A 14,094-nucleotide genomic window follows, 5' to 3' on the forward strand; every position below is an offset into this window, starting at 1 on the left:
ACGGCTTAAGAAAAGTGTAATTTACTCTTCAATTTAGTAATTTCAAAAAAATTGACGACCTAAAAAATATTCGCAATTTACATCCATCCTAGTTTATTTTTTAGCAGGCCCGCTTTTGTGTAATTGGTAATCTGAAGAATTAATTTTTTCATGATTATTTAACTCCTGAGTAGTGACATTATCCTTTCCTGCTACAGTCGATTATATTCAAACCCTGATTGAACTTTTGTGTCTGCACATAAAAGGCGGGAAATAACCTAAAATCCTCTTCCTCCTTTATCACAGCTGATTGAAGATAACATTATGAAACTTCACGACAGCTAAGCTGCTCTCCTCTGCTTCATATCCTCAGGGTTAGCATTTTGGTTTAATTTTTACATTCTCAAAATACACACTTTTTTCACCACAACGAATTTTGTAAGTTTTTGAGTCTGTTTGAAAATGACGCTCTGACCTTATGTTCCGTCCCCAAAAACGAGTCCTCCCCAGACAAATAAAGAAACAAACTTTGCTTTATTTATATAGATAAATATATATTTGATTCCTTGCTTTAGAGTTTCTATAAACTAACAATAATGGCATGTTGTTTGATACATATATAAATGTGATTAATTAATTAAATCATTTAGAATGAATACTCGTGTGTGGGGGGATCTGAATGTATGATGAATATGCGTCAACATAAAAACAATACGTATAAATAAACATAGATAAAAGTCCCATTTCTTTAAATAATTTCACATATAATGAGGCCTTCATTTTTTGGTCGACATCGTTTATATAAGCCTATGAAGGCATAGACCAGACTTGTAGTGAGAAGTAAAGTCATTAGACTTAGAAAAATCAGTTTATTTCTGGGAATACTTCCGTGATCGTCGTACATTGCCGACGACTCTAAATGTGAGCTAGTTTTGAGCATACCAAACTGACTTCGTTTGACGGGATGTCGTCGTTGGATTTCATCACATCTTGGCACTCTCATCTTCATTTTAATACCTTCAAGAAAGTCCACTACAACAAGAACAAGGCGTGCCTTATCCCCTTTGGGATAAGGCACGGATTTGGTCCAAGTAGAGCTGAGCAAATGCCATTTCCGCTTTTGATCTTGCCCCATAATCAAATACACATTGGCAGGGTGAGTCTGCTGCAAAGCAGATGTAATGCTTCGTTTCTTCATATCCCCAATGTAATTATAGTTTGGAATCAGCTCTCCCCATCCAATGGATTCGCAGTCATTGGAAGGAGTTGGAAGTGGGAAAATGTCCCAACCAGGTGCTCCGGAATTATCCCGACCAAAGTTACCACTATTATTCTCGATGCGATCTTCCTCCATAAAAGAATTTGAGCTGCATCTATCCCAACATGACTCAATCTCTGGAGAGAGTGTATGTCGAAGAAGACATCGGGATTTGCATTTGGAAGTTCGCAAGTGATATCGAAGGACTCGATCCAATGAATTGCCTCGATGACTTAGCACACCCGTATTTGAATAACACAAGAGCACAGTAGTCATGATTAATAAAACACTCTGAAGGATATTCATGTTGTGGAGTTGTTCTCTCTTCGAATGTGTATTTTAAACTGAGCTCTGAAAAAACTGAAACGTATACAATAAAAATATTAAGTTGTCTTTTTTTTTTTTTTTTTTTCCTTTACCATTCCCACCCCCTTGTATTTCTTCTTTTCCTTTGAGTGTTGGGTATCAGTTAGTACAGCGGCTTCTTTGATGCCTCTAAAGGATAATAAATGCCACCCCATGATAAAAAGGGGATTGCTTCCGTTATCTTTATTTTTGAGCAACAACATCAAAGTGCCGCTCAAGAGATTTTCCATCTTAAATAATTTCGGTCAGTTGGAGAGGGAAAAACAAAAAGAGTATTATTAATTGAGAGGAGCATATCTTTAATAAATATATACTCGTACACAAATGTACAAGAAAGCGTGCTAAAGTCTTTTTCTGTCTCAAAAAAGACACCGCTTTAATTAGTAAAATATAAGAAGAAAATAATTAAGCTAATTCTTTATATTCTATTAGTATATGTGTACAGGGTAGAGATTTGAAATACGAAACATTTAAGAATAATCTAAATAACAATTTATTTCCCAGAATTAATTCTGCAAATCAGAAATCTGTTGCTCTTACATATAAGGGAGATTCATAGGTAAGTAAATCCCTCTAACCAACCACTTCAAGCTTCAACCACAGCCTCCAAACTGGCCCTATTCCTGCCACTGCCCTTGATTAGATACTCCGTGTCCATGTTCGCCACCACTTCGAGAACGTAAGCTTGCAAGGGGCCAATAGTGTTTATTGGATTCTCCCTTCAAGAATCCCAACACATAGTAGTAGTCCAAGGGGCTCAGATCCATGTAGCTAGGAGCCCACATTTCCATTGAATAGGAGCTTCGAATTATATTCAACTCTCTGGACCTACATAGCATCCAATCGTATCTGTATCGTATCTTCATGGAGAGGCTGGGGCCGTCGTCGATCATGTCCTTGGAACAATTATAAGCCTTTTTTTTGGAACTCTTTCCGACTCATATGACTCCTTGAAAGCCCTGGTAACATGGTAAAGAGTTGATTTGGGAAGCTTCGTAATCTCAAAACTCTCCTTGGGCTTAGGCCCGGTACGGAGGGGCACTATAATGGCAGCAAGATGTTTTTATTCGGATGACATTATGAATATATTGTATTTTTACCTATAGATGCATCTGATGAGTACACTTTCATCATATCAGGGTTACCGCCATATTGAAATCTTAATTTGTTCGGTATGTAAAATCATCACCCTGTATAAACAATTAAAGGTTCTTCATTTTCTATGATTTTACCCGACTTGATTTAATTTGATGATGTACGCATTTGTTTCTTTTGTAAACTTCAAAGACACTTGAAGGATGAAAGAGATAAAGAGAGTCAAAGGGGGAGTGAAGGCGGAGAATTGACATTTTTATGAAGTATCCCTAAAAAAAAACTAAAAAACGTGAATTAATGATGATATTTCGCTCAAAAAATCAATGAAAACTATTTCTGACTAATTGGAATGAATTGATTCTTCGGCTTCCTAAGAGAATTGAGACTCATAAACATCTAATTATATTAGTCACGTCATTGGTCCAGGGTTATCAAGTTTTGAAACCCGGTGACGTCATTAATGTGTTGATTATTGACATAATTCAATTACTTATTTAAATTATCGCCGAATGTCAAGGCCTCTATCTGTATGGTTCTAAGTAAGATATTTTCAATTTTATAATTGATTATGCGGAAGGAACGCCATATGAAGAGTGAGAGTTTGAGATTGATTCAAAATGGCTGAGCTTCATGACAAATACAGCGAAAGCAAAAGGGAGGGTATTCACTCAGATGAGTCATTTCATTTAGTAGTAGTATAAACTAGGGTGCATCAAACGATGTTCTTTGATTTTTTTGACTATTTTCCTAAATGTGTGACGTACTGAAAAAAACCTATGAACAAAGAAATCAGCACAATCGGAGGTGGTCCAAGCCTTAGAAGTTTTCGACTTGAGCTTGGCTATAGTAAAAATTCCATTTCTCACTTTTCCCTTACACTACCTGACATCGTATCCAATCCATTAATTTATCGTGTATATTCCTGTAAAAATACGTTGATTTAAATGCTCGTTGATGCCCTTTGTTTGAAACAAAGGAGAGGGGGGAAAAAAATATTCCCCTCTTTTGATATACTTTAAAATTGAGAAGAAAAAAAAAGACTTACCTACTCAAAAACATCTTTGCGATTGGGGATTGCTTTTAAAATTGTCCTATAAATAATTTCCTCTAAATCAAAAACCACAAGTCCAATTTGATTGAAATTTTTTGAACATTTAATTTCACGATTACAAATATTACAAATATGAATTTATTCAATTTGACCACTTTTGAGATTTTTAGAGCAATGAATCCCTTTCAAACTGCATTACAAATGACACGTAGTAAATATGAAAATCCGTTGCATTTCTTCTCAAGGGTTGCCATGAGAGCATCCTTATTTCTTGAAGGATTAAGCATTGACCTCCCTCTCCAACAATTCCTAAATAGAAAAGAGCAGGGGATTTAAATCAGGGTAAGAGGAAGGCCACATAGACTTGTCCCAAAAATATTGGAATTTTTTCAAAATCAGTTTTGAATTGAGTGGGCACCGTGAGATGCTGCTGCTGAATCCAGAGTGAAAAACTTCTCAACGTGGAAATGCTGTTTCAACACAGGGCTTTACTTTTATCTTCAATAAGTATAATTAAACGTTTTGATTAATTTTTAACATATCAAGTGATTGTTTGTTGACCTTCCAACTTTCCGTAAATAATTTTTCATGACAATAAACCATGATGCCATGTCTTATGTACAGCATGCCAGTTGAGCAAAACTTTGTTTTTATTATTTCTCTTTGTAATGGAGCCTTTGACAAAAAATAACACGTCTGAATTTGGTAAGGTTATAACCCAATATCATCTTTCACCATCCTGGTCATATGATCCTGGGCCTGTTTTTGTATGGATCTTCGTGGATTTCACCGAATTTTTTCATGGCCAGCCTTGAACAAACCTTGGACCTATCATAGTATTGGTTGTTCCACTCCCTGTCCTCTTATCAGACTCAATTCCATCCTCCTATTGATTTTTGCATCTGTGAACAATTTTTCGATTAACCTTGGAAATTTTCTGTATTGATTTGGAAGTGTGCTGAGCTCTTGATAGAGTTATAAGCTATTCCCTTTGGAATTTTTCCATTTTTTGCAAAAATTATATGTACCAGGGCAATTATGGACATTTAATATTTTTTATCATTTATTTTCGTGGAAAAAATGTATTTAACTACAAAACTTCAGAGACAATTTTCTATGCAAACAAGTTATTAAAATATGAGACCATTATAATAAGAGCAGCCCTGAATACTTTTGCGTTTTTTCATTTGAGATTGTGCCCATGAGATCTAAATAAACTAGATCAAAATATGCAATCTTTGCTCTTGGCAATATCTTAACAATGGAGGAGGGTATATTTACTGAATTGGGCCTCCCAACATGTGTCCAGGTACTAAAATGTCTGATGTAGCACGCTCAAAAAGAAGTTTAAAAAGTAAGCAAAATTAGCCACTTACGTGGGAATCTGCAAAGACTGTCCTCATTCAGCTGAAAACTATCTAAATTAAGATGAAAAAGTGAAAACAGAGAATTATGTCAAATCCCAGCGTCTCAAGGGGGAAATCAAAATACCTTGAGAAAGCTCGAGTCTGAAAGAAACACAACTTGACAAAAAATTTTGTTTATGGGTTAAGGATACTATGGAAAACATGATTAATGAAGAAGATAAATCATTTTTGGCATCCATTCAATCAAATCGGGTGGCATCATTTAGTGTTAAATACAAAAAGAAATCGGTTATGGATCTTAAAAAGAAGCTTGTCGTCGATTTGAGGCACCAGGAGTAGAATAGCATGAATCTGCAAACTCAAAGGATCTTCTAAAGCCTATAAGTTTTTCTAAAAGTGACTCTGAGTCTACTGGAAGCTCGGATAGGATTGAGGAAATTCTCTACAAAGGAAACGTAGCCACCACAAATTAACCTATGTCGGTACACCTACATTAATTCCTCACGACATTTAATAAAAAAACCATCGGTAGTATCTGTTGTGCCTCGTTTGAATATCAGTCCTGCTCAACAGGCTATGCTCATCAAAGTGGTGATGGAAGAATCAGGATGCGGTACCTCATGCATTGCTACATCGTACTCAACTGCAGACAAAGCTAGAAGATCAACCACAACGGATCTTGCCTCATAAATTGTGGAAAATTAGAATGTATCCATTTTTTGCAACACCATACTAGGATACCAAACAGCTACCAACACTAACAAATAAAATATATTTGAAAAAAACATTAACAGTTTTAATTGGAAACGTCAGTCAAATCAAATTACTTGGTGTAGCAAAATATTTCTCATGAAGTGTAAGTTCCTCACTTTTTAAACGAATAGCAGTGCAACCAATCGGTAGTAAATCTATGTTTCGATACAACAGCTTCATGGACGTATTACAGTCGCTTGCATTTATATTCCTATTAAATTTGACCGTGCTCCCTATTGGTCAGCATGTCCGTCATCATGCTGGAGATCTCATTTTTAACAATATTTTTCAATGTCTTGAAATTGAGTCCTCAAAGCCACATGAAGTCTCCTTATTTAAACGGCTAAAATATAATTGGGAACTCCTCTGTTGTGAGGAGCCTAGAAAATTGTCAAAAGTTGACCTGGAAAAATACGATGCCGATGCAAAAAAAAAAAAAAAAAAATACTTATAGCTTACAAAACACGTGTCTTAGATTAATTAGAAACAGTGACCTAATTTTGTAGATATGATTATAAGGAAATGGCACGACTATGCAAAGTTGTTCTCATTAGCGAAGAGATAACAAAGGAAGAGCTTCATAAACCAGGAATAATGCATAAACCCAGATGAATGTCTAAAATGATCTATTCAATAAAAATTTGTCTATTTGAAGAGCTAATTTCATTAAATGAAAGTGTAGCGACCAATTCTCAGCAATCCAAACTCAAGGATTTTGTAGATTTCGAGATATTTAAGGAAATTGTAGAAAGCATACACGTAATAAATGATTCAGGGAAGGGGCTGTCAGGCTTGCCACGGATTTTCTTCCATCTTTCAAAAAAGAAAAATAGTATCAAAATATTTTACAAACGGTGGAGCAAAATAGTGAAATAATTCAAAATTTAATAAATCCATTAAAATAGTAATTAAATGCAATCTAATGTTTTTTTTTCAAACAATATAATAAATTTACTTTTTTTCTATTTTAATATTTAAAAAGTATGCATGTATAAATTCCTGTGTCTAGAATATATTATTTTATAAGAAAACATGAAAAAAAGTTTGTATCATGAATAAACTAAGATTATAAAACGTATGTATTTTTCTTGTTATAACATTATTTTTTTGTAAATATCTTTGGTAAGAGGGACAAAAACATTTTTTACCAATATGAAACCCGAAATGTATTCAAAAGAAGAACTGAAATGGTTTGCAATTCGTAAGAGCAAAGATTTTGCTCTACGAGGATTTTCCTCCTGAACCAAAATATGATATGTATTGGTGTGCCAGTTGTTCTTTATTCGATCCATTTGACTCTTTGGATCCATCCTTAAGGCCGCTGGACCATCGTACTCTGGGTATTACGACTTATTTAAAAAAAAAACTGAACTGGACGAGACTCCAGTCTTTATTCTTAAATAAGAACCGACAAAACACTAAAAGTATGAATTCTACAGGGATAAAATCTTTGTCTACAGGTTCAAGTCGATTCAATTTTGGGTACTCAGATTTCTTTCCAGCTTATATTTAGTCCATAGTGTTAAAGTTTTTCTATAATTATCTATAAAATAGCTTTTGAGTCAAAGTCGAGTTGTAAGTATACGACGCTTTGGATCCAAATCAAGTTTGTAGGGACTTGTTGTAAGGTCATGTGTAGTCGCAAGTCTTCAAAATATGGAATCTATTCTAATTCAATTTGCAAGTTTCGAGTCCAAATCCCCACTATTGATATTTATACAAAGAAAATACCCGAAAAAATTCCCCAAAAAGCATGCATGGAATAAGCTACACTCTCTACACAAAAATAGTATCAACTCATCAAGCAAGAGTTTGAATCATGAATGAATCACTGAGCAGTAGTCTACATTTATCTATCATTGCCGAGTCACATAATGTTTATAAAGGGAACGGGGGTAAGGGATGTTACCATGTGCTCAGATTTGTTTAGTATGTCTATTATTTTGGAGGGGGAATCATCAAAGGAGGCGGCGCCTACACTTAGTTTAGTGGCATGCCGGTGGTTCTAACTTTTTTCTTCATATAAATAAATACAAAACTAATTAAATTATTATATTAATTGATTTGAACTTGGGAAGAAGGTCATCTTTGACAAATTTTGAGACTGAATATTTTATTTCAATTAGTAGTAATGCAGAACAAAAGGCAACATTTAAATAAAAAAAACAACATCTAAGATCCGTCTTCCCGCCTTTGACTAACTGACTAAAATCTGCAAATACATACATATATATATTATATATAATGATGGCAATATCAAGAAAAATAATAATAATAATAACAAAAAGCAACATGAAGGAATCCATAGCCAATCAACTGCCGCGGTTATTAGTATTGAGTAAGAAGATTTACAATTGAAATACTGTATGTAGTACATACTTAGATTTGCCGACGGCACTTCAAAGGAGCCGCAGTTCAAATTATGTGTCATATATACTAAGGCGGTGCCTTTGAAGTTTTTTCTCTTTAAATTCTGTAAAGTATTTTCCCATGACTCTGTGACATATGTATGTATATATATAAGTAGTCATGTTTATAGAAGGCCCCACCTATGTAGCAAGGAATAATAGAATCTATCAAGGGGCAAAAACCTTTATTATTAACTAACAGGAGTAGCCGTCATTACTTGTTATAATTAGGAGTCAATGAACAGACACACTTTGCTTTAATGAGAGAGATATACATGGGGATGGGAATATTGGCTTAATTGCGGCTAGGGAGAAACCCTGCCTGAGAAATGTCATAAGTATAACTTTGAGAGATAACATAACTTTTCGAAAGAGATCCCTTTATATCCGTGAAACATAAAATGAACTTGGTAATCCCAAAAATTTGTAGAATGTTTGAGAGCAGAAGAGTTAAGCTGTTACGAATCTTTATTAGATCAGCTGCAATGATCAGTGAGAGGAGGGAAATAAACACAAATTCAACTCTGTGTTTAATACCATGGAATTACTATTCCGTCAGGCCTTATTTATTCAGTTCAGCCTCAGAAAGTCTTAGGACTTGTCCTATTAGACCTTGGGACCGGTCATTTTGTCTGTCAGTAGTAGAACTGATTAAATGTATAAAAATAAGGTTGAGTGACGTCATGAAGGACTGAACTTTATAATTTTTCGGACTGATATGTAGGACTGAACTGGACTGGACCAAGAATGAAATTGACGGGACTGCAGTCTTCAGTCCTAAATAAGAATACTCTGAGTCCTATATGGACTTATCCATAAGAATCACTGTTACTCCACGTCTTTAATAGCCCTTAGTTTATACTGAAAAATGAAACAGTAATAATAAAAAACATATTAGCAAAATTAACATATTCATATTGTTCACTAGTAAAAGCCGTTCCCACATTCTTGGACATATTTGATACATTCTTGCTTTAAACTAAAGTGCTCCTTTCTCAACATTAACTCATAATTTTTTAAATATTAAGGAATAATTAATAAAATCATTCATATTTTGCACTTAACCAGTAACGTAACTAGCCCTTATTTATATAATTAATTATATTACATTATTGATAATTTTTGAGGCTAAGAAAAGTCAAAAAGAGCAGATTTTCCTTTAATAATTTCAATAGCGCTGATTAAAACTACGCCTGAGAAAATATAATAAGGAATATGGTAACTTTGCAAGGTAACATATCTACTGACAGAGATCACGTAATATCAGAGATGCATGAAATACATCTTTCCGCTTTGTAAAAATAAAAGAACCCGAAAAATTAGCGTTGTAATCCAAACAGTTTGAATTAGTTGTCATGAAATTTTATTAAAATCAGCTGAAAGTAGCAGTGAGAGTAAAGAAATAAACACCAATAATATACCGTATTTAGCAAAATATATCAGCTAGAGTGACTCCTATGTAAATCCTTAATTTCTACTACGAGTCCAACAAGGACTCATACTTATAAATCCTGCGCAATCCTTCATTTTTTCTCTCCGCCTCTCATGATCACTCGCATTATTTACTAATTTATACTTAAATGTTATTTCTTTCAGAACTAAATAATAAGGATAACAGCTTCATAAAAAATATTTTGTTAAGGCTGCAACTAGGAAGAAAAAAGTCACAGCCCTTTTTGCATCATGTTTGACTATTTTAGAGTGTTTTAAACAATGAATTTTAGACAATTTGAAGAATGTTTAGGGGGGAGAGTAGGTTAGCTGTCGTGAGGTTTCATTGGATTTTATATAATCAGCTGTGACAAAGAAGGAGAGGGAGAAGACAATCAACTTGGACACTGTTATACGATGTCAATCCTCAATTCTACTCGGAGTAAAACAAGCCCTTATCACTACTCAGGAGTTAAATAATAATGACAACAGCTGAGGAATTTGCAAATCAATTCTTCAGAGTACCAATTCCAAAAAAGTGAGCCAGCTAAAGAATACAAAGGATTTACATCACTGTTTATGAATATGGAATTTTTGGGAGCGGTTATTTTGACGTTAGTGCAAAAGAATGGTCTTATATTAATAAAGTATATTGAATAAATTGAACTTAACAGGAGACCCATTTCAAAAAATAATGAATATTTGATACATAAAAATTTCCCCATTAAACAATAACGATTTCAATGACATTAAATATTTAGCTTTTCGTTCAAAATTAGATTTTTTTAAATCATTAACTTATATTTATTCTCAGTTCCCAACACCCTTTTTAAGTCATTTCTTGTCTTGAACGGTATTTTCATCAAAAAGTAATGTAAAATAAACTGATGAAATCTTTTTATCCTTTTTTTATATAGCGAAAGATGCTCACAAACTAAAAAACAGATTGTCATGAAATGTTGACAGCTGTCTTTTGAAGATTTGTACTACCGCGAAATGAGGTAAATTGAAAAATAGTGCCATTAGTATGTGAAGCACGGTACTTTTCAACCCATGTGCTATGCATTATATATTTTTAATTTAATCTAATTATATTATGAAACACATGTGTTTACTATATTCACATGAATAACTAAAGACAAATTTTCCTTATGCAGAACTCAATTAAACTTTTCAAAAATAATAACCATTTGAAGAATTCATTAAAACATTTTCCCCTTTTTTTATTTGTATGAAGTTGGCTGTAGGCTTCAGAATCCAAAATTTTAGCAAACATATTGAAGAATTTTGATTGAAAAAGGTGTATATTCGATGGTTATTAGGGGATAGGATGGCCAACTCTCTGAAAATAAATGAAGGAAACCTCACTGACAAGGTTGAAACAGGGTTTTTTTTTCGAAATGCGGAACGATTACATTTTTCAAGGAACGTTGACAACCAATTTTATCCGATTTTTTAATTATTTGACCCTGAATTGAATTAGATACATATTTTTGAGTGACATGAACACATGAAAAACAATTTATTATATCCAGTAATTCACTTTAGTAATTAAAAAAATCAACTGAATAAAGTAAGAATATTTCTTAAACAGAAAAAACCTGGCTTTTTTACATAAAACTCTATACATTAATATAATCAATAGATAGAAATGAGATCATCCATCCTGACAAAATGCATCTATAGAACATCTGTAGAAAAATTGTAAACATATTTGTTCTTCAAAATCATTTTCCAGCTGCATTTTACTGACCATTTCTTACAACTCAGAGAATTACAGGACAAAGTGTGTTCCATTGCAGCTCAATAAGCCACAAGTTATTTTTTGTCTAAAAACGGGACGATTCTGTTTTTCAAGGGACAGTTGTTAATCTAACTACGGCATACAATTTTTAAACTTTTATTTATTTTGAAAATTGATTTGCTCTTGCTTATTTACAGAAATTAGCTTAGAGAATCATGGAATCACTGACATAGATACATGTATTTTAATATAAAACTAAATTTAATAATAAATGTATCCTCTATTTAATCTATAGGATATTTGTAAAATTAATAAACTTTAAAAAAAAGATTATGAAAAATAGCTAAAATGTTTTAAAAACCTTAATTGATTACATTTAGTTTATTAATATGAATAAATTATTTTAGACTCACGTCAAGTACAAAACACGAGTGTATTCTATATTCATTTCAGTCTTCCCTGGTTAAGCACTCATGAACTATAAACTGCAGTGTTTCTCAAACTATGGTACACGAACTATCTCTAAGGCGTACGTTAAAAATATAGTGTGTAAGGTAAAATTGTGTACTTAACTTTAAATCAATCTGGATTAGTTTAGGGTCAACATTGAAAATACAATGTTGCAATATTAAAAGTAGGACTATAAACAATAATACAAAACTTTGAAAAATCAAAAGTTGTCTTCATGGAGGTGAAACGGCAAAAGGTGTCTGATTTTCTCCACGCCCAAGTGAGTGTAAATGAGATTCTGAAAGTCGCAGGGTGCTCTCAGAGTCGTATTTATAAGATTAATAAAGTATTAGGGCTTTACATGAGAGCCTTAAGAGGCCCCCTGGCTGCAGTAGACTCTGGAAAATCGGGATCATGGAGGACGTGGACACTGCGATCACCAGAAGTCCGACCATGTCGATAAAACAGCATACCATGCTTCTCAGTTTCATTAATTTGACTTTGAGGAGGTAGTCCGCTTATGTACCAGGACATCGGCTACTATTTTTCAACAGCAACCAAGACCAACTGTGACGAAAGAGGCCAGAAATGGTTGAGTTGGTTAGAGAAAAATGATCCGTTTGGCCAACATTCCCTTTCGACTGTTTCCACCTCCATTTCGTGGTGTAGTTGAGAAGAGAGCTTGTACTACCCCTTAACGAAATATGGATGACTTCAAGGCTTTTGTCGAGTAGCAGTGGAAGGGCATGTCCAAGGACTTAATCAAGTAGTATTGCAGCGTATTAAGCACAGGTTGGAGGCCACAGTACGAGACAAAGGAAATCATTTTGAAAGGTGAAAGATATAGCAATAAAGAAGTTTTTTATGAAGCCTCAATGTTGCACTCCTTTTTATTGTTGCAAAAGTGAATCCCTCTTTGTTCGTTATCAAAAAGTCCACGATTTTACCTAGTATACCATAGGCTTTTCAATTCAAAGACATTGAAATAAAAATTATCATTGAGGCACAAGGGTTACTCGATATTTAGGAATACATTGTATGAAAGTCATATGTATGAGTAAATGAGTTCAAACATCCTACACAGATATGTGTATACCTATGTTATTTAAGTACACTTATTATTATAGTTGTAAGAAATATGATCATAGACGAGGGGGAGACTTATTCTTGTTGTAACCTTAAGAGTGTTATTCATTTCCGAAATCTTTATATTATTCATTTAATCTTAAATTGTTCATTAATTATGAGTTTTTGGAAGACGAATAGTAGGACTGAGGATTTGTAGCGGAGTTATAATTTTAACACAGACACAGAATATGATTTGTAATTATTTACTTCTTCTTGTAGCTTTTTACTAATAAATCTACTAATTACTTCTAATCTAATAAAACGTAATAAGAGATAAATTACTCTTCTACAAACCATTCTTGAAACAGCTATGTTGTTTTTTTGTTGTATAAGTTGTCCTTTAGTTATAAATATTTCCTTGAAAATCGATCCTTTGCTTTAATGCATATATTATGAGGGTAATAGGTAGATACATTATATGTCTGCTTACAAAAACATCAAAGAAAAATGTCTAAATGTTCGTTAGACGTCTTGTCATGTTTTATCAGAGATATGTCGTTTCATATTTCAATATTATTTTTATTCTTTCAAAAATAGAAAAGACACTATGGATCAAGGGAATAAGAAAGTCATTAATTTGCAAGTCCAAGTTCAGCCTTTGGATTTATTTCAAGCCAATTTCAAGTTTCGAGATGTTAAAGCTTAATCCTCAGGTCAATAAAGACCGTGTCAGATCACGTTACAAAGCAGATATATCATAGCAGCCCTTCATTTAATTAAATGATGTCCTCATTCGTTTAAATAGTATAGAAAAATGACAGTTTGGAGTAACATGAGCTTGGATGCATGCTCTAATAACAGTGATGAACGTACAATGTAGACCAGGAACAAATACTTTATGTTAAAAAAAGATATACTTAAAAGATTGAGGGAATTTTTTGCTTAACATTCAAGTTAAATAAATATTTGGCAGAAAGTTGTACGATAAGTTGCATTTGTTGATTTAAAAAAAAAAAGAAGATGAGTGGTCTATAAATAATGATGCTTAGAGCATTAAAATAAATTCACGAAACGGAGATACAAGGGTGCAGCGTTTTAATATTTTTTTGCAAGAAGTCACTTTT

At 33.4% G+C, this 14,094-nt stretch overlaps 1 protein-coding gene across 1 annotated transcript; it reads right to left on the reverse strand.

Moving 5' to 3' along the window:
* Positions 1 to 491: 491 nt before the first annotated feature.
* On the reverse strand, positions 492 to 2,240 carry LOC139907365 (uncharacterized). The gene is made up of 3 exons (XM_071893753.1): positions 2,144 to 2,240; positions 1,657 to 1,833; positions 492 to 1,597 (listed from the first exon to the last, which is right to left on the reverse strand). The coding sequence occupies exon 3, from the start codon at positions 1,541 to 1,543 to the stop codon at positions 728 to 730; it is 816 nt and encodes a 271-aa protein (XP_071749854.1). The 5' UTR covers positions 1,544 to 1,597; positions 1,657 to 1,833; positions 2,144 to 2,240; the 3' UTR covers positions 492 to 727.
* Between the last annotated feature and the right edge of the window lie 11,854 nt (positions 2,241 to 14,094).

This window comes from Lepeophtheirus salmonis, chromosome Z (assembly GCF_016086655.4).
Source record: "Lepeophtheirus salmonis chromosome Z, UVic_Lsal_1.4, whole genome shotgun sequence".
In the NCBI taxonomy this organism is placed as follows: Eukaryota; Metazoa; Arthropoda; class Copepoda; order Siphonostomatoida; family Caligidae; genus Lepeophtheirus; species Lepeophtheirus salmonis.